This window comes from Falco punctatus, assembly GCF_963210335.1.
Source record: "Falco punctatus genome assembly, chromosome: 2".
Taxonomy (NCBI): domain Eukaryota; kingdom Metazoa; phylum Chordata; class Aves; order Falconiformes; family Falconidae; genus Falco; species Falco punctatus.
The window spans coordinates 101114755-101136608 of NC_137581.1; the positions used below are offsets into that span (position 1 = coordinate 101114755).

The following is a 21854-nucleotide window of genomic DNA, read 5'->3' on the forward strand; positions in this document are numbered from 1 at the left end:
TAGTAATTCTCAATATCAGTCCCAAGCACCTTTCTTAGAAAAACAACAGAACAATGTTTGCTACCTCCGAGTCTTGTGGTAATGATTCCTACGCTAATGAGAAACTGCATATTTTGTTAGCAGCTCAGCTACTTTGCTCTTCTGCTGTTTTTTCCCCCCAGACTTCTTGAATACATGCCATCTGGGCTCATTTGCTATTTAAAAAGTCTTCTATCTTCTACAGAAGAAGATTTTAAAGATGTACACACCTTTGAAAAGATCCAGATTACGCTTTATAAGCTAACCAGACAGCACATGATAAAAATAAACAAAATATTAAGGAAACAGGAATTTGTCAGTCAGAAATTTTTTTATGACCTTTTTCTTTTTCCGCTTTTTATTTTTGCGAATTCTCAGACATCGAATGAAATGTAGCAAGGACCAACAGCAGTTTCTTACATTAATAAGGTTATTCAGCTTACTGCTGAAGTTTTATTGAACAAAAATGAATTGTAAATGCTTAGTAATATATTTTTACTGCCTTTTCTAGAATTCAAACCTTCAGTCTACCTCTGCTCACAAAATAATGCAGATGACAAAAATCTAGCCACAATAGAGAAAAAACATCTGCCAGAGTTCATGAAGGGCCAATTTTGTAGAATCATAGAATCATTGAGGTTGGAGAAGACCTTTAAGATCACTGAGTCCAACCATTAACCTAGCACTGACAAGTCCACCGCTAAACCTGTCCCTAAGTGCCGCATCTTTCAAATACCTCCATGGATGGTGACTCAACTGCTCCCTGTCCCTGTCTTCCAGCTCAGGGGGCTGGGCACCCAGAGAACAACTGGTCTTATGGTTAAAGACTGAGGCAAAGTAGGCATGAAGTACCTCAGCCTTTTCCTCAGACTTTGTCACTATGTTTCCCTCCCTGCCACATCCAGTTTATAGGAACATTTTTTATTGCCTTTTACCGCAGTAGCCAGATTAAGTTCTAGCTGGGCTTTGGACCTTCTGATTTTCTCCCCGCATAACCTCGTGACATCCTTGTGGTCCTCCTGAGTTGCCTGCCCCTTCTTCCAAAGGTCGCAAACTCTCATTTTTCCCTGAGTTCAAAAAATTATTTAAATAATCTGAGAAATCATTTTTTGGCACACTAAAACTACATGTTGAAAGCCTGTCAAGATCAACTGGTATTATTTTTGGCAGGATTAACCATATGAAGGCAGAGATTAAGAAAAGAATATCCCATGATTATGAACAATGCATGTGTTGTCTGAAAGTACTAGCAATGTGATTGAATTCCTGACATGGCAATTTTATGCATTGCATTCTTCATATATCAAACAATTTGAAGAGAAGAAATTATTGAAATATATATATAGGTTTTTTAAAAGAAGAGTTATATTAATAGCTTTATATCTTCTTTTCAGTCCACATCTATGCTCAGATCCCGATTTGTAGCTGAACTCTACTTCTAGGCAAGTCAAAAGTCAGAACTCCAGTATAAATGGGAACAGTGAGATTCAGATTTTCATACCCACAGCCTACTCCAAACCTCTTGCCTACAGTTGCAGTTTGTTTGATTTTAGGGAGCTGGCTTTTGGATTCAGCATTTCTGATTTACATTATTTTAAATAATATTCTGGAGGCTAGTATGATTATGTTTTATGTATTCAGCAAAATGTTCTGAGAAAGATATCTTTTTAGTTTAGTGGAATAATTTATTACACACTCGCTATTTATATGCAATTGATACTTCAGTTTTACCAGTTCTCTGTATTATTACCTGGGCCCCCCATTTTCTTGAGGCACAATGAAAGTCAGTGCCTATCCTCAGAATTGCAAGTTACTTTTCCAGGACCAGGACCGAGCAAAGCATCACCTAATGGGGTGACTCCAAACTCCCTAGCAGGAGTACTTCCACCAGTGACTATCCAGGAGGTGCCATAATATAATAACTTGTATTTCTTTTAATTTATAATTAATACCATAAAACTATAGGCTCTATTTTAATTGTCTGAAACCATTTAATATTTCAAGGATTGTTATTTGATACAGTGAATATAAAGTCAACGGTGTGTCCCAGAAAATACTCCATATTTTGTCAAGGGGAAATGTAATAAACATTAGGGAGCAAAGAAAAAACAAAGTGAAAGTTTACAAGACATCCACACACTGAAAAGCATGAAATTTCACATGCAATGTGTGCAAACTATTCTTGTTTTTCTAAAAATGCTTAGTGTTTGCTCTCCTCTCAAAATCATTAAGCTAATTTCTATTTAATACTCTTTTAAGTCACAGGTGGCTTTCTGTTAGGGTTTCGCTGAGCATTCAGTCTATATTTTACATCTGTTTTAGCTGGATGTACCTGTACCACGTGCAAGAAATGTGATATACCTAGAAGATATGCATAATTAGCTTCAAGCCAGCAGAGAGGGCATCCTAGATCCGAGTCAGAGCCTGTACTGGTACATGGACTCAGACTGCAGCAATGGCTTTAGCAATGGGAATTGCAGATCCCTGCAGTGGGCTCATGCCAGTCCTGCGTGCTACCTGTAGTGGGTTTCTGTGATGCACAGACCTTAAGCTAGCTAGCTTGCTGCTCCCTAAGGAAAAAGAGTGTTTTCTGAATGTTTCTGGGTTAGTAAGGAGTGCAAGTCTTCTCTGTATGGGCTGGGTTTTATAAGAAAAAGGGTCATTGGCACAAACGATGTGATTTAGATGCAAAGTGCTCCAAGCTTCATGGTTATTATTTGGTCAAGACTAAGCAGTGCAGCAGTTCGAGTTTCTGTGTTGCACTCCCTCCCAATGCCATCACCCTACCACAACCGGTACAAGCAGCCATCAGGTGGATTTTTTTTCCCCCTATGCATTAAGGGACTACCATGCACAAGGGCCCACACCACCCTCTGAACATTTGGAGAGCCTGCACTAATAGGGTCCTGGAAGAGTAACCCGCTCCACAGAGCTCCTAGAAACCAGAACAGAATAGCCAGCTACCTGACAAATCTAGAGAGCACCTTCCAGAATTCAAACAATAATGAAATAACCATTGAGTTGCCCTCGGCCTTTTCCGAGCCAGCTGGCATTGTGCTACAGGGAAATTACACATTCATTTTGATTATTTACTCTCATCTGCACTCTGTATTCCCCACCCTCCCCCTGGATTTAACAATCATTACTGTTAATAAGAGCCAGCCCAGTGAATGCTGAGGGGCCAATCCAAAGGCCAAAAAAGTTAATGGAAGACCTTTATATATTGGATCCAAATAATACTTTCACACTCAAACAACTTCAGTGAAAGCTATGCACTTGGCTCCCATGTCATTCCAGCAATAGATGTGCATCTGCAGATGTTTTATGGAGAACGTATGGCTGCGAAACACTGCTTAGTGGAGTTTATCAACATGGGGAGATAATATCACAGGGAAGGTTACTGGTAGCTACATACTGCAGATTAAGTTTAAGTTGCTACCAAATTTGATGGTGACACTTCTGAATCTGCAGGTTCCTACAACCATCAGTTCATTGTTGAGCAGTTATACAGATAGACAGAAAAGTGGAGAGTTTAAAAGCTTCTTAAGGGGCTGGTTGACCATTTCTTGCTAATTTTAATGGGAACTAGGTATCCAAAACTGGTTGCTGAAGGAAATAGATGTGGGGGCTTTAAAAACTGCAGACCTAACGCTTAAATAATTAAAAAAATCAAATACAAGAATACAACAATTTTGTTGTCACATCTGATTTTACAACAATGGCTGATTGTCCTGGAAACTGGTTAAAGAATACGGACAGAGAGAAAACTGTGGCAAAAGCCCACAGTTTAGATCCTGCAAGAGATAAATGAAATGTACTCAGCGGATGATCCTTAGCTGAACACAAGCTTCAGGGTAAAACGTAAGCTTCAATCAACCCTTGCAAATAATTTGAGCCCAATGCCATAAGTGCCTTAAATTAAATCCCTCTCAACAGGAGCCAATCTAAATCATTAAACATATGTCACGTAGAGAGCTATAATCACTAGAAGTGTCATCTACACAGCATTTAATTTACATAGAAAATGTATTGCAGTTGTTAATTTGACCATTCTTCAATGTTCAGTATCTCAAAGAAAACATACATAGTTAGAAGCAATGCTTGTTTTGTCACCAAGTGAAAACGACATGTGTCTATAATTCTGTTATCCAGTTTGTTGTGACATACATAACTGTGAAAGCTTGCCTGTCACATAGAAGCATCCTACCTCTTATTTGAGATCTCCAGTATGATTTATTATTGCCTTTAGAATTTCATAACGTTTCAGGCCAGGTAGGATCATTAGAGGATCCACACCTATCTTCCATAATAAACAAGCAGCAGAATTTCATCCCCTTACCTCAAAAGTGGGGCCGATAACTTCTGTGTTACTCAGAAAGGCACTCAGGGTTGATTTGAATAAATGACAACCATTCAAAGGGTAGCATTCTGGCTTATGGTCTTTAAAACTGTATCTGTTTTTAAAAATCATATAGCACTCTGTCAAGTGTCACATCCTTGGGGAAAAAACCCTCTCTCTGTGTGACTCATGTCATATGAAACTTTCACCAGTCTGCAGGCACCCAGGTCTTTGGAGGCTTGTCCATCCTCAGGTGGCGTGCACATTGGTGATGCTCCAGGTTTGCATGTTAGAGAAAACATCTCTGTTAGGGACATCTCTATGTTTGCTATGCTTCCTGCACTGTGTGCATCTTTTAAATACAATAATCAACAAGCCTGGCTCACTTATCATCTTTAGTGTATGTTGGGGGTAAATCATCTGGGATGGTGAACAGGGAGGGGTAGCCTAAGAAACTTCAGTGATACTGAGATCAGTCTCATGCCCAGCAGGTACTACCATTTAGAAGGCACAAAATAACTAAGCAAAACATAAAGGGAAGAAAGGGTGTGTTAACACGGTAAACCTGAGCAGCCACTTTGCCACATCTGCATCACTCAGCAAGAGTTCAAATATCAGGGTTTGGCTGTAATAGCTTATTTCTTGACTTACTGAAACCAATGTAATACTAAAGAACATGCATATGGGGTTAAATACCCATGTTGCTGAATAAAGGGGAAAAAGTTGCCTTTACATCAGGAGGACAAGAATCGCATACTCTGAGAGACGTGCTTTCTTTCTTCCTACAAGTGACTGCCTGAATCTGAAGAGTTTATAAAATAATCCGCAAGACAAGGATGCCCCACTTTAGAAGACATTTTAGTCACCCACTCTTTTATACCCTGCTCTCCTCAAGCTCTGTCTCATTCGCCTTAGAAGACCTTCCTAAGTGACCTTGGGCATCTGAAAACCCTAGTCCAGTATTTCTTTTAAAGCTGCAATTCGTGCTTGACACAAACTGGTGCAGTTGCTCAGGCAGTTCTGTTCCTCAAGTTTCCACAGCCACAAAATGCAACAGCTTCAGCAACCTGAAACAATCTCCATTGTCTTTTTACAGTAATCCACCCTGAGGTTTCCAAATGTGTAGACACGAGGAATTAAGCTCTGTTTGATTTTCAGGGGAAGACTAGCCTTGGTGTCACTTCAAAAAAGACATAATATATAGCTTCCAAAAAAATATAAGCCTGTTCAAATGTATAAAATGTCAAGAAAATTTAAAGTAACACAATGTATAGGAAATTTTACATGCAGAAATGAGAAGTGAGTCACTTAGCACAGAAAAACAATGTAGTGTCTCCTGAGCTGAATTTTTAATTTTATTTTGAAATTTACGCTTTTCCTTCCTGATTGATGGTAACACATTGAAATTATGTCCATTGTGGCCATAATTTATTACATAAATTAGGTAATTATTTAATTGAATTAAAGCTGTACTTTATGCACTGTACTATTTATGAGTAATTACAGTTTTTTCTTCATGGCAAGGTTATTTTATGGACTTCTGATTGAAAATTCTGACTAAGAATCTATAAGGCTAAAATAAATATCTGCATAACAGCTATACCTAACAGCATCAGCTTTTATATTTTAAAAATCTGAGGAATGATTGGTTCACCGATATTCACCTCCTGGAGCCCAGAAATATTGTAGTCAGTTTCTTAGAGAACTGTCTTTTTCTTTCTTTATTTTTTTTTTCTTATTCATTTAATATTATGCCACAGTTTTAAAGCACTTGTAAAATTTTCCACGAATTTTCCTGCCTTTTTTTAAAAAAAAGTACATGTCTAACTTTCTTATCAATAACTATGATAAATACAACCAAGTATAAATATAATATAATTTAGTATTTATAACTAACATCTCTAACTAGTGTTAATAATTCCTGATGCAGCTGTTGCCACTGAAGCTGTCTGAGTGTTTAGCTATGAGGAGATGGAATATCTAATGCTGCACCACATCCTGTAAAAATTTCTTGCAAAATTTGGGCTTGATCCATAGTTCAGACAAGTCAGTGGGAAGACTTGGGTTTCAGTCACATTGATTGCCTGTAACAGGTAAGGCTAGATCACACACACAAAAAAAAATTAAAAAGGAATGAAATAATCCTGCAGAGACAGAATGTTGGATGAAACAACCAAAGAGAACTAAAATCCAAAAGTATATTTTCAGTGCAGCGTAATTTTAAGCGTGCATTGTGCAAGTGTGCACAACTGCTAACATACTCATTGCACATAACAAGCAAGTTTTTCAGGAATGTAAAGTTTACCTGCATATGACATCTCTGTACAGGAAACATAATGGCCAGTGCACTTGCACATCGTCATGTTGTTTTGGCCAAACCACTGCTGGTGAAATCTTTGCTAATGCAAGAACAGACTTGGTTTGCGGTAAAAATCCAAGGACCATTGTGTACAGGCATGCTACCATAATTTCATTTGCAACCAGATATGAACTAGGATACATTTTGAATTCTCACTTAACACTGCTGATAAGCAGGGATGTATGCACATTTGAGGGGGGTTGTTTTGTTTGTAAGAATATTATGAGACTTTCACAGACCCCATTCAGAGAAATCACGTCTGTTGCATGTAGCTCTTGGAATGCAGAAAAAAGAGCTATCTGCAAAAACAATCTGTAGAAGAAACAAAGAAGAAAACCAGATATAGCTGCTATAGGCTTTCCTACTCAGTTTTATACTGAAATCATCCCTGAGAATTGGGTAGTAAGTCCCACCACTAGAATGCCTCAGTCTGGGTTTGATTGCTGGTGAGAGACATTTCTGTGTACACACCAGATACGAATGTTAAACATTTCATGTTTGGGGTTTGTCTGGTTATAACATTGATGGCTCAAGTATCCCGAAATTTTCCTAACAGCATGAAAGGGGCTTACCAAAAAGATACCACTTTTGCAGATTTTCGGAGTGATTTGAGAAGGAGCCTCTCAAGTCCCCTGACTCACGTACAGATGAAAAGTTTGGTTCCAAAGAACCTTTAGGGATATTCAGCATTAAGAAAAGTGATGATACAACCTGGAAAGTTCCCTCAAAGCAAGAATTTCTGGAGTTAAGGCTCTTACATCCCCTTTAATTTAGGCCCCATTATGCATACAAATTTCAACACCATATGCTTCTCCATCAGACAGTTTAACACTGCTGGGAAGTCTTGGTTTCCTCGGCGCATTCTAAGTATTTTCAAATCAGTCTTGGTAGAATATGGGTTTTTGAAGAATATATGTTCTTTTGGCAAGGGTCGGGGGGAAGCATTATAAGAAAACAGTGTTCCTATAGTTGTTTGGGTACCCATTCCAAATTTCTAATGAAGTTGTATAATTTAACACTTCATGTAAAGTTGTGATTAGGTGCAGATGCATTCCGTTTACACTTGTTACTTTTAACATTTGCAAATGTAGATGTGAATAAGATATTTTTCAGGCACAAATGGCCCTCAGTAGACTGAGGAACAGAAATGTTCCAGATTGATAATTACCAAGAAAGCTTTAAATTGCAGGCACCTCAACTAAGTGTCTTTTCAAGAGCCAACCATCATTATTATAAAGAAATACGGCAGCTCAAAGTGCAGATGCTGATTAAACATTATTTGTAAGAGTGGATCAGTTGCAAAATTGCAACTCCCACCCTTAAAAGCATAATCCTAGATGAGCCTACTTAGACATTATACTTTCCAAGACTGAAAATGTATCGTGGTTTTTTTCTTTAAAGCACCTGCTATGCTGAGGCTGCAATATAAAGAATACTTTGTTTAGAAAAATGCCAGCTCATTTTCTATGTGTTCCTTTTTGATACTTGAGGATTTAAGGATGAAACCATGTCAATACTAGTCAGAGAGGTACTGAATAATCCAGCAGTGTAGAAAAAAAAATAATTCTATAAAATTTAAAAAATAATAGGTCAATCCTGAGCAAAACATGCCAATTTCCTTGCATCTTACAAACTGTCAGTAAAGTACCCCATGCCAATGGCATGTTTGGAGTTTCAGGAGAATCAAAACAATTGACCCAATGGGAAACCTGACATTATTTGGTTTTATATCCTTCCTCTATTAAAAAAAAAAAAAGAAAAAAAAAGATAAAGGGGGGTATTTACTTGCATGAAAATCCATCAAATCACTTCTGTCTTTTTTAAATTTTTGGTTTCAAACTTCAGGTTTATACTTTTGTAATTACAGACCTGACATGATCTGAGTGGCCTGTGGCACTCTTACCTGTATTTTGTCACTCCTAGAAGTCTGCGAGTCTTTCTGTCATGTTGCAACAGGCTCAGCTGTGCACAGAAGCAGTAAAAGATGCTTGGGAAAATCTCCCACTAGGTTAGCTGCCGCATGAACATACTCTATACACAAAGGGGCTATGCAGGGTGTCGGTCCTTACCTTTTTGGTTTTTTTTTTTTTGCTTTGCTTTTTTTTCGTCAGAGGAATTCAAAGGCTTCTTCCACAGAATAATCTTCTCCTAATAGACATGTTACATAGTTCCCCTGTAAGCCAAGACAAGCTCAGCAAGCAGTATGTCAAGCTGGCTATGTTTTATTAATGCACGTCTTCTGGGTTCTGAGCATCCACCTTTATTTAATAGCTATAAAACATAGCTGATGTTCCCCTTTGCTGAGATGTTACAAGAAATGCCATCATTTCAGTCTGATGAGGACTGAAGCACACTTGGCTCGACGTATTTCAGTAACAGCCGTATTTAAATGGCTGTTGGGCCAAACCCAATTTGCATCTAAATGAAGCTGAGCAGACCTGAGGAGAAGAAAGGCAGCCAGGCTGGGGCTGCATATCGAGAAGGTGTGAGTGAAAGGTGATGCTGAGGGAGGAGGAGTGGGGAACAGCAGCTTCCCCGCACTGATCCCTTTCCTCTGTGCTCTGCTGGGGGCTGTGTCTCCCAGAGTTAGAGGTGTGGACAGTGGAGGAAGGTGCTAAGAAGTTCCCAGGTGTTGTCTCTGGTGTACTTTTGAGGCTGAATCAGGAAGATTTTTGATTCAATTGCTTGGTGTTAAGAGTACAGAACATGTTGCATCATGCAGGAGAGAGGCATTGGAAAACCACACAGGTCCTGGGCTCAAATTTGTCACGGAAATTTTTATTATGCTTTTCACAGAAACAGATCCATACCGTCACCATTTTGTTGAGAAAGTTTTTTTGAGTACAGACTGGCATTCACTGGTAAGGCTGGAGAGAGGGCGCATGTACCTCAGGGCACTGTCCTAGTCCCTGGTCGTTTGCTGTCCTGTGCTACACAAGTCTCTCATATTGCCATAACAAACAAAAAAAAAAGGTATGAGAGGCCTCATTTTCCCCTCCAATGAGAAGGATAAGTACAGCAGAACTAAAGCAGGTTTCTTGTTTTCTTGCTAGTCCTACCCCACTGCCTGCATTTACTGCCTGTAGCAGCAGGGCAGAGGCTCCAGCCCTGAGCTGAGACTTTGGCAGGATTAGTGAAGAGCTCCAGCCACCGTGGAAGAAGGAAGGGTCATAATGGTCACAGGTGAAGTCCTCTCCATTTTAGCTGAATGATTTTAAGCCTTTTCTCCAGAGCGAGAGGACCAACTTCAGACTCAGAGGAACCCACCATAAACAACTGTTGCATATTAGAAGGGAAGCAAAGTCAGAATTCACTATTACTTCATGCGTAGTGCATGACAACCAAAGCTAATGTAATCTTTGTATCCTTAGTGCTTAAACTCTTGATTAGGATACTGTGTTTTGCATGCTAAAACAGGCAAAGTGTCCATAGTAATCTGTAAATTAAGATCTCTGCTGTTGCTTGCTAGCAGTGGGCTTCTTGGCGTTCCCCATGTCAATCATTTCCAGACTGAGTAGGTACCATTGCCTTGGGAGGAGTTGTAACAGCTGGGTTTCAGAAAGAAAAGAGTGATTGACTAAAGTTTGAAATGCCTCCCCTACCAATTTTAACCACCTTCCACCACCACCTCCTTTCTGGAAATGATGTACTTTTGGTTAGTCTGTGATCTGAGTTTATCCATGCTTTTTCAGGATAAGCTCAGATTTCTTCAGCTTTAATAAAGACCTTATGTTCCTAAGCATCTTACAGATAATAGTGCTTAATGGGCCCTCACAAAAAGAAAGAGTGTATAATTTTTAAAGATATAACCCTGATGTTTATGCATTAAAAATACTGTTTACTGAATAACGTACGTTTCGGAGTATAGCCTAGGATTTTTAAATGTCTTTCTATTTCCATCTAACAGCTTGAGAAAAATGGCTAATTTTGAAGTAGTTTCGTTGCATATGCAAACTCACAATAGCTTTATAGTAAGGCTATTCTGACACCTCAGGATAGCTCTCCACAGTAACCTTTTCAGAACTTCAGTCAAATGAGTCTGTACATCTTTCTATGGGTGATCTGCTGTCATAGTGCAGGAAAAAATGTAAAATGGCTGCACATACTCTATTGATTGCTACTTTCTGTAAAGTGTAATATCTCGTAACCACTGCAAAGGAAGGTGGTAAAGCACTTTTTGCACAGATATACCTCCTGTTTCAACCACATGTCTACATAAAAGCAGGTGGCAAAACCCTTCTGGATTCCATTTTCCTTGCTGTTCTTCTAGATAGGGTCTCTATCGCTCGGTTTGTTTCAAGGTTTCCTCAATTGTAAGGTACAAATACTTTGTTTCTGCAACAAATCTTACCATATTTTTAAGCAATCTAATAGTTTTGAGAGGGAACCAGGTACAATCAGTAAATAAAACTTCCAGCAGGTTCTGTAGCTGAATGCCATCAGTCTTCTGGTCTCCATTCAACCAGTTTGCTTTCCATTCTCCTCATGTACTTTTCATTTCTGTGAAATTCTTTTTCCCTTCTTTTACTCCTTGATACAAACATTGAGCTTTACCTGTGATTGTTCCTTCCTCTCTACTTTGGTGTTGCCTTTCCATCCCTTTCCATTTTCAGAAGGACCTTGTAGTCCAGCACATGATCAGCAATTAGTATGTCAAGATGTCTGGATGTCTCAGAGGGAAATCCTCTGACTCAGACAAATATGTGGGAAAAACATCTGTGAAGGAGTGTTCTGAAAGATCTAAAAAGACGCCAGAGATTAAGTTTCTTTTCCAGTGGGACTATTTAAGTTGTTACAGCATGGTGGGAGAAATGCTCAGGCATGAGAGAATTTGATCAAAACCTATTGAAATCAGTAGAAACATTTATCTCCTTCAGTGAAGTCTTATTTCTTCTGAACAAAAGTGACAGGGAGGGAGGTTTAAAAGCTTGTTACATTTTTGATGGGAGCCTTAAAAAAAGGGGAATTAAACCACTCTTTCTGCAGAGTTCTGGAGCATTTTTTTCACAGAAATTATATAAAGCAGGAGGATTACAGCGCAAGGCATGGGGCTGTGCGTGGATCTGGCCACAGACTTGCAGCCAATGCCTGGTTAACAAACACATGCACCAAGATCATCTCATTAACTAAAAGAATGGCTTTATTACTTCATACTCCTAACTATTCTTGCAAGCATTTTGGCAGCGCTCACACTGAGCCAAAACACTCATCTGGAGCATTTAGCACAGGACCTGCATTGGGCGAGGGCTTACTTGCTGCGCGGCTGCAAGCGCATCTCGTGACACTGCCCTGTTTCACTGGGTTACTGGGGAGCTCTGAACAAAGCAGCTCTGTTTGTACCACACATCCTGATTAAAATGTGGGTATGTTGGAGGTGGAGGCTGGATATGCCATGTACTTTTGAAAGAATGGCACACGAGCCATGCTCTGCAAGGTGGGCCGCATCATATGCATGGGCAGAGGGAAAAGGCCAGTACCCTCCCTGCTCCTGGAGGAAACATCTCGTTCAAAATCTAACCCTGGGTTCTGCAAGGCTCATCTGCCTGATTCTAGCTCCAAGAAGAGAAGGGAAACAATTCCTATTGCCTCCTCCTTGTTGCATGGCCAGAAATACCGCATGATGGGACCCAGCGTTGCCTGTGTAACTGGGTGATTAGAACCAGTTTTCTCCCTTTCCTGATTTTGTCTTGTTTGAAATTAATGCTGCAATGCAGGATAGATAGTTTGCCCAAGTAGATATGGTTATGTGGGGGGAAGAACAGCAAACAATATAAATATGTATTATTCTGCATTTTCAGTACTTCCTACCTAGCCCCTCCATCAAGTGAAAACAATAAAGGCAGCAAGACAATAGTTTTAAAAATTTCTATCAAATAAAGAGTTTGCATCTCTACAACGATCCTTTAGTTTCCAGCTGGTACTGTCACTGTATTGCAAGGGATACCTAAATCAGGTCAACCATTTTTATTTTTTCCCCTTTAAGAAATGAAATTTTTCATTACTTTGAAATTCTATAACATGAATCATGCCAATTGAGCCTTTGGGAAATATCTCCAAACTCACAAACTGAACTGAAACAAATCCCATTGGAAAAGGCAGATCTTTGTATCTTAATAAGCTCAACTTTTTATATATGTACACATACATATTTTTATCCCTCTGCTTTCCAAAGGATAAAAGCATTGCTGAATGCAGTACCTTGCTAGAGTGCAGATAATTATGAAAACCGGCCCTGGTTCTCATAGAGAATGTTTCAGATAGAGAAATGCTTTAACAGTTTCTATTTAAGATCTTTTCCTTCTTTCGTGCTCTTCATTTCAATCTTTAACTGTGTCTTGTTTGCTGTGAGTTATGTATTCAGACCTGGTATAAGGGGCTGCAGCTCTTCGGCAGTCACAGACCTTGCACCTGTCTGCACAAGGGCTGAAACCGAAATGTGATTTCTACCAGTTTCATTGCGGTATAATTAAGCACTAACCATGTTGCATGAAAATAACAGAAAGGCTGAGTCCCTGTGAGAGTTCAGTCTAAATCAAGCAAATTTTGAATCAGACTGCAAAGACTGACAAACTGTATCTTGCCTCTTTTTAAAGCTGAGAGCAAAATCTTCCCAAAAGCAACTGGAGTACAATCACATCTTAAACACAAGCCCAGAGGTGGATTTCAGATGTGCAGTTTTGAACCTAGGAGATACTCAATTTATCAAAGAGTCAGTGACCTTTCTATAAACAAACCTAATCTTAAAAAAAACAATCCTCACATTTGCTGAATTTGACACTTAGGTTGCACCCCTTCCTTCTTTCTTTGTCAGGTTTCAGGTCATGAACCTGTCCCAGGTTTTAGTTTCCCAGTCCTACCATGCAGTCACGGAAAGGAAAATGTAACCATCACCCCAACTCCCCAAAGCCAGCCCCACTCCAAATGATTCTCTTTGGTTGCATATTTATCTTGCAAACTGGAGAAGCTTGCAATCTACAGAGACAGCAAAACAAAATAATGCAGAGATGGGGGTAAGGGAAGCAGAAAATCCAGGTGAGTACCAAAGTGGGATATTTGCCTTTCTGTTTCCACTGTCTCTTCTTTTATCTTAGAATCTGATGGCTGAAAACAATGAGGGTAGTGTGTAGAATCAGCAAAGGTATGGCTTCGAGTTTTGTTTGAAGTGCATCCTAAAAGGAGGAGCCCACGGACAGATGATGAGTTACAGAGGGAAAATGATCCAGCCCTAGGATCTGGCATAGGACATAGGTGATGAAACAGCAGTGACATTCGGCAGGGTGTAGCAATGAGGAGTAAAATCGAAGACACGGTGGACAGGAACCAGGCTGGGTGAATGCAAAGATGGTGAATGCTGAGGTATGGACAGGGGCTTGAAAAAGGGCAGGAACGGGCTGAAACAGACCACAATGTATGGAAGGTTTCCAAAACAGCTTTTGAACAGATTGAAGAGGGAGTGATGGCAGGAAAGTCACTCAAGCTCTCAGTTTCAGTGTCTGTAAAATGAGGATGATAATAGCTGCCTAACTCAGAGGTCCCTGTTGCAAGGCTAAATTCACCCGTGCAAAGAGCGCTAATGCATTCAGTTTGCGATCTGTGAGCCAAATGCAAACCCCATGCATCTAATTCCACAAAAAACCTAGGGGAGTAAACCCACTTCAGCCTGGATTTGTAAATGTAAAATGCAATTACTATGGGTTATAGGATTGTGATCACTAGTGATTCTTCCTGGGAAACTTTTTTTTTTTTTTTCAACACACACACACACACACAGACACACACATATAACAGTATTTTATATGTCATGTATGAATTAGAGATAATAGCAAATGTCTGGACTAAAAATCTGGACATAGTCGGTGAGCTAACTTTAGAAAGAAAGATCTTGTTAAACTGTCTGCTAAAGGTAAGCCTCTAGATAATAACTCATTTGATTATTTTTTTCCAGTAAGATGAATGCCCAGACTTAGCTCTGTAATGAGTGCACTTGCACTGGCTCTCAGTCGAACACCTTGTGGCACAGGAGAATATGTCCTCTGGTAAGAGGCAAGGAGGATGGAAAAAAAATATGCTTGGAGGGGGTTTCCAATAGCAAGTGGCATGCTCTTTAACTCTGTAAGTGGACATTATCTCAAGAAAAAATCTTCATAAGCACTGTTTTGCTCTGTCCTGTTCATTTTTGAGCTGGCAGGTCTACCCCTATCACCCTGCCACCCTCACTGAGCTTCAGAAGCACGTGTGAGTCCGTAGCCATCCCGGCAACAGAGTGGTGTGCGGCCATATCTATATCGAGAGAGAGCAAGGGCAAACTGCATGTTAATTTGGCTTTATGAATCTGCTACATTAACTTGGCATCAGCAACAGCTACTCTTTCGGGAAACCAGTGGCACGTAGCTGCACAGTCATTAGGATTTTAACTCTCATTTCCCTTCAGTGACTGACAGGTGGGTTTTAATGAGGTCTCATGGACCTCCTGGTGTTCAGATGGTGCTGCGGAAAGGAGGGGAGACGTCTCACAGCATAAATCCCTCCAGGAGACAGATGTTCAGATGTTTCTGGAAATCCTGCTAGCAAATCTCCTGCATGTCATGGCCCTGGATTGCCTTTGAAAGCTGTTGGTGGCTCAGAGCTTCAGTGATGGAGCAGTGGCATTCAGCGGGCCTAATGCTTCCACATTACTTATTCAATGTGTCATCCTGTGCAACAAACACCTCCCCAGGCTGACGAGAAGGTGCACATCTTATGTCTGGGCTATGAAACTAGGAGATCCTTCGAGCGAGGAAAGGAAACCTGGACACCAACCATGTAGAAACAGGGGTTTATCCTTAACTGGAAGAAGCAGTAAACCATAGAAAGTCCCCATCTGGATAGTTGATAGCTGGTACACAGTGGAATCCCGGCATGAGAGGAAGGCTGACTGCTGGTCCGGTGTGTAAACATGGACACGGACCTGCCATAGAGCTGCTTTGCACTGCCACCAGCGAGCTGGAGAGACTTCTAACAAATTTAATTGGGAAATATATCCACCAAGATAACGAACATAGGAGTGTCCCAGAGCAAGACTTGCATTTGAAAAACTGCTTTTTTTGGCATGTCTGTGGTGACCATGGGGCCTTAGGCTGGCTTAAGAGCAGAACACATTTTTTCTCTTTCAGGTGTCAGAAGGAAATACAGACCACCCTAGAAAAGCATGGCAATTTCACAGCTCTGTTTTGCAGGCTATCGGTACTGTCTTTCCCTGTAAGCCTACCTCCGTTTCACCTGGCTTTCTGTAGTATTTTAATAGAAAGTAACAAAGAACAAAAAATCCCCAATGCAGGATGATGCTGTTCTTACATTTGCTGTGGAGTAAGTAAAGACAATCTCTCTGCAAGCAGGATAAAGTGTCTAAAAGTGTCTTGAAAAGTTAGCATTTTACTTTGAAAGCATTAAAGTGATACCACTGACTGAAATCATACAAATTCCTTCAAGGCTACCCAGGCAATTCTACATATATGCAACTAAAATATATGCTACATCTGCTGTATTAGGACTGAAATATGTTAGTGAGATATTTTGTGTTGAGGAAACCTGACCAAAGAAGCTCAGGGAGACAGGTCGATAACTGCCATCAGAAAGGTCAAAAATTTTGAGCTGTTGCTGTTTATGACCAGTTTTGAAAAAGGGATAGAGATTTTTTTCAATAACAAGCTTTTGCTCTCTGCCTTGTCTTGAAGCAAAATGTTGAGACCCATTGAGAGGTATGGAAATTGATTCAGCCATGACCTTTTCTAAAACTCTCTTAGTCCGTGATGACCCCTTTAAATGGAAACATTTTGCTCACTCAGAAGGACTGGAGCTGCTTTTTAAGGTGTGCCTACTGAGGTGCGCTTTTATATTTTTGACATTTTACTTGCTGTAGATTTTTTTTATCTTCAGAGGATGAATGGGGCTGATGCTTTGTCATACTTGTCAGTTTGGCTCCCATCCCTTGCTCCTGGCTGAAGAGCAGTCACTCAGGTGGCTCACCCTTCATTTCTCTCAGAGCCACCTTAGCTTAGTCATTTTCCTCTTACTTTGCACAGCTAAATTCAAAGTAGGGGCAGCTAGTGCTTTTTTGCTTCATCCTCATAGACATCACTTTATGAAGTAAATGCTGAAAGTGAAAGATTTCCTCACACACGTGCACTGAAGCAGGATTACTGGTTAAGTGAACATGAATGCTGGGTTCTACTGATGTCCTCCATGTGGCTGGTGTAGAGTTACTCCCTGCATGCAATAGGATCAGGTGGCCCATATCTGGCATTGCTCCTCTTCTGTGCCTGGGCAGACATCGTCTGGGAGAGGCTGACATCCTTGTGAAGCAGAGCAACCCCTGTAGCTCTGGCACTCACCTGGTTTTAGGTGGTCAGCTCTCTGCTGACTCAGGTGGCCAATCCCACCCATCATGGGGACAGACTTAGTGCCTGGGCAGAAGAAAGGTCAGGTCTGATGCTGACCAGGACTGAGCAGCGTTTGGTCAGCCAAAGCTGCTGCAATGGACTCACTGTCTGGCTGAGTAACTGGGAAGAAGGTGAAAGGGAGGACCCTAAAATTTAAGTTTTGTGTGTGCTACCAGCAGCCTACCTTGAAGGACAGTGCTTGCTTTTGGGCTTAGCAATAATAGTCTCATTTCTGGAGCATCATTTATATCTTGAGTTACCATTGATTTTTTTCCTTCCCTGGTAGAAACCTGTGGTTAATTTGTTTTTAAAATGTTGTTCAGTAATTACTTTATTTAAATGAATCATCTGACAAACTGGTTCTTCATTAAACTTGTCACTTACTCTGCTATTTCTCTTTTAACCTGGACCTTACAATAAATTCTAAGCTTGACTGTCAGTCATCGGCAGAACATGGAAGAAGATAAACTATTTACTAAATTGCTAGGTTTCATTAAGGATACATGGATGAAAACACTACAGCATGTAACAGCTGGCTTGTTCGTGATGCAAATTTATAGACTGGTTCAACTTTTTTACACACATAGGTCCCAACAGATTTGATTTTTCTGTTGTCATTCAAGTAAACATATAGTGACTTGGAAGGATGACTTTTGAGGTCTCAGAACTTCCCTATCCTAGCAGAGAGGGGGGGCATCAGCTTTCAGAGACTCTAAATGGCACCCTGTTCAGCGTCTCCTATTCAACTGAACAAAATTCCCTGCCTACAATTATGAACCTCTGGATTATCTGTCCCATTCTTATGGGACCCTTGTCCAGGGTATCTCAGCAGCAAATAAAACCATGTAACAAAGCTTTCTGCAAGTGCTGTACTGCTATGTTGACGAGTGCAAAAGGAACCCAGAAAATATTTTGAAGGGGTACCAACATGCTGATTACACAGCTGACTTTTTCTGAAAGACCTATCTGAATACATTTGAAGTATATATGTTAGTACATATGCAGTTTTGATTAGTTTGCTTAGGAAATGCATCCATGCAAAACTCTCACTCTTTCCCTCACTCCTCCTTTCCTTCCACTCTTTCCCTCTGCCCTGTGAGCTTTTGCTCTTTTTTAAAGGAGACCAAGCACAAATTCTGCAAAATTCTGCTAATCAAGTATAAATACATCAATTAAAATTAATGTCTATTTAATAGGCAACGGATTAGAGGTCTGAAAAAAGTTCTAGTCCTAGAAGGAGAAAGTGCTTTTGTACATTAAGATATGAAGGTTACCTCAAAGGTGTTGTTTGAATTAAAAAAAAAAAAAAAAAAAGGTAGAAAGTAATACAGGCAAAGAACAATAAAGATTTCCAAGATGGAAAGATTTTTTGATTTTTTGCCAAGATCAAATGGTAAAAGACTCATCCTATTGGAAGCGGGGAGGGATGGTGGTCACCCGGTCATCAAATAGCTCTCTCAGGCTATCCATTCTACTCAGTGACATCTGCCTTGCCTTATGAAACAATGTTCTGATAATTCTAGTAGGGGTCCAAGCAGAATACAACGGTTGTGTCTTGCTGGTCCAAAACCAAACTGGCATTATAGATAACTGAAAATACTTGTCTTCCTGAGGTGAAAGGAGGGAGAGCAAATTTTTTTTTTAACCAGAAAACTAATAAAATTGTTGGTATTGTCATTAGGATGAGGAATTATAGGATCTGAAAGAACAGACTTTAGTTTTTTTTTTCCTTCTGGTGATCCTATAGTCTGCAAATCTGGTCCTTCTGGCTCTTCACATTCCACTTGAGGTTTTACATTTGGTTCCAAAGCAAACTTAAACTTTTTCCAGCTATTTCTGTGTGTCGTGGTCTCCTGTAATCACTTGTGTGTTTTATGACAAAAAGAAAGAAAAATAAGAAAGTCCTGAAGATTCTAATGTATGCGTATAGTAAATGAGAAATACATATAGTGAACAAGAGAATTGTTTAAGTTGGCAAATTGCTGAAGTCACGTTAAGGTATTGTTATATATGGTTGTGAGAGATAATATAATGCTGCGTATTCAAGAGTAGCTAGAGATTACATTGCCAACTTGGGTTTGATAGCCTCCAGTGTTTTCATTGCTGAGTTAAAATTCGAAACAGGTTTTAATTCCACTGTGTTCCCATTTCCTGATTGTCAGCTAATGACTGCACTATTCCTATACTGGTGACATCAAAATTGCAAGAGATTGCAGCACATTAGCTGAATACATTCTGATGCTCAGAAAATATAAAGCGATATCTTGGGCTCAAATTTGACATGGGGAAATGTGAAAATATGTAACTGAGAGATTCAGAGTATTCTCTAGTGACTTGTACTAAATGAGTAAATTATACTTGCAAAATCAAGTACTGAAGCTGGAGATTGCTGTTTAAAGGAGCTATTTTTTGTCAAATTAGCTGTGTTTGTTATGCATTCATCAAATCCCAGGGCTCCTAGACAGTCTGAATGTGTTGTTGGCATAATAAAGTCTCTAGAGGCTAGAGGGAGTAGACATCCTAGCATAAGTGGGACAGCCTGTTGACTAGAAACACAGCCACCCTCCCCATCTCAGAATATCTGTGCCAAAGAATTTCATTATCCTTCCAAAATTCAGATCGGTTATTTACAGGTCTTCATTTGGAAAACTTGCTTCCATGTTAAAGAAAAGCTCAGACTCACCTCAGTTGTCTTAAAAAAGAGCAAGAAGTACATAAAATTTCACTTTAAAAGGTAGAAAATGCGTTCTCACAAATTGAACAGTACTCAAAGAGCAGCTGCCCGGCTGGAATTGCACTGAATGGGTTGTGACACCTCTTGGTTCAAATAGTTCAAAACAGATGTTGGAAGAAGAGTCTGGAGGAATGGCAGGAAGTTGAGAGCGACTCTGCTAGATCCAGCACTTGTTCTTGCAAGGAGACTTTCAAACCAGTGTTGTGATGGTGCTAGTAGACACTACACCACTGGAGAAATCACTCAACACTTTGGCACAGAGGTGAAATCTTTTGTGGGAGCAGTGGGTGGCTCAGCTGTGTTCTATATCAACAAGTTTAGTTCATTTAGCAGCAAGCCTTGAAAAGGTAAAAATATTCACCTGTCCCTTAGAAAACTGAGAAATGACCAACAATATTGCCTAAGGTTTATAAAAATCCAAAGTCCTACTAAGACACAGACCTCAAGTGGAAACCTTCAGTCCGTTTCTACTCAAGCTCCTAAGTCACTTCTGAATGTGGATCTTGTACTGCCAAGATTTACAGTAACGCTTCAGAAAGCATCTCCAACACATCCAATTTTCATCTCCAAACATAGATTAGATTGGACCAGGAGGGACAAGACCTAGGAATATTACTACTTTAATTAGTTAGGAACCTGATAGAAGTTTTCACAAGCATTTAAAAATTTTATTTTGAAAAGACTGAATAATAAACGTGCATCGTCTTTCACAGATGTTTGTCTAAGCAGCATTCATAATATTGAATTAACCTACAGTGACATTGTAGATAAAAACTAATGATCCAATATGCTTTTTCTGTAGTGCTTTTAACAGTGATTTTAACTGTTTTCCTTTATGAACACTCAGATTATTATTGCTCATAATTTATTTTTCTCTTTTTATGTACATTGATGGAGAGGTGAATAATGCTTCTCATTTATCTCTGTTTCAACAGGAGGGATATTCGAAACTGTGGAAAATGAACCTGTTAATATTGAAGAATTGGCTTTCAAGTTTGCAGTCACCAACATTAATAGAAACAGAACACTGATGCCTAACACCACATTAACCTATGACATCCAGAGAATTAACCTTTTTGATAGTTTTGAAGCCTCAAGAAGAGGTAATTATCTCAATTACTGTGTTGGTAACGTACATGTTCTATACTACCTTTCCCCAGCCTGGTCTCCTTTTTTGCTCCGATTGTAATGTGTATATAAACAGCAACACAAAATTCATGTTTCAAAGTACTTTGAACTGAGAATGAAGCTGGGCTTGGACTTGTCATCTAGTTGCTGATAAAACACCTACATCCTGTCTGCATGCTAAGAGCCTCAGATGGAAGGTGGCAAGTCCAACCCATTTTTCTTTCCAAAAAATAGATTTGCCACCTGGAATTCCGCAGAAAATGATCACAGACTAACAGGGAACACAGTGGGATGTCACAGCCCATAATTAGCACACACACACTGATATCCTTTATCCATAACAGATTATTTATACCGTACTTTAAAGAATAGAAGCCAGTAGTCTCCCTGTCTTGAAACATCAATGCTTTAGTGGCTTAGAGACAGAATCAACTTTCTTTGTTATAACCAACTGTAAGAATTGGAGTGGGCAAGTTTGGAATTTTTTTGCCTATTCTTTGATTTTTCTCAGAGGGAAAATTATGGTCCAATTTACTTGCACCTAATTTACTTGCAGCCCAAAACAAAAAAGGGAGGTGGGGAAGTCAGATTTCTTTAAACACCGTGTATTCCCTCACCTCTAGGAGACAGCCTTGAAGTTTGATAAAAATTATATGCAGCAGTCTAGTTGCTGGAATTATATGGTGTGCACACAATCTCAAACAAGTCTCGAGAAAGACCCAGTAAGTCGCTTTGCAGTTCACTATAACATCTGTCACTGTAAATGGTACAAGATATGCCTGCTATAAGGCAAAAGATGTGTCTGCTGTAAGGCAACTGAAGGCTAGAAAATAAACATACTTCACATCACGAGTCATG

The 21854-nt window shown here is 39.7% G+C and overlaps 1 protein-coding gene across 6 annotated transcripts in view; it reads left to right on the plus strand.

Moving 5' to 3' along the window:
• Positions 1-21854, plus strand: part of GRIK1 (glutamate ionotropic receptor kainate type subunit 1) — a 174534-nt gene that overhangs the window by 72174 nt on the left and 80506 nt on the right. For all 6 annotated transcript variants that reach the window (XR_013926211.1, XM_080376540.1, XM_080376538.1 and 3 more), the window contains exon 2: positions 20804-20971. Coding sequence is in view for 5 of the 6 variants with exons in the window: in XM_080376540.1 (XP_080232666.1) it covers positions 20804-20971 (168 nt within the window). In the remaining variant the exon portion in view is untranslated. The remainder of the gene's footprint in view (positions 1-20803; positions 20972-21854) is intronic.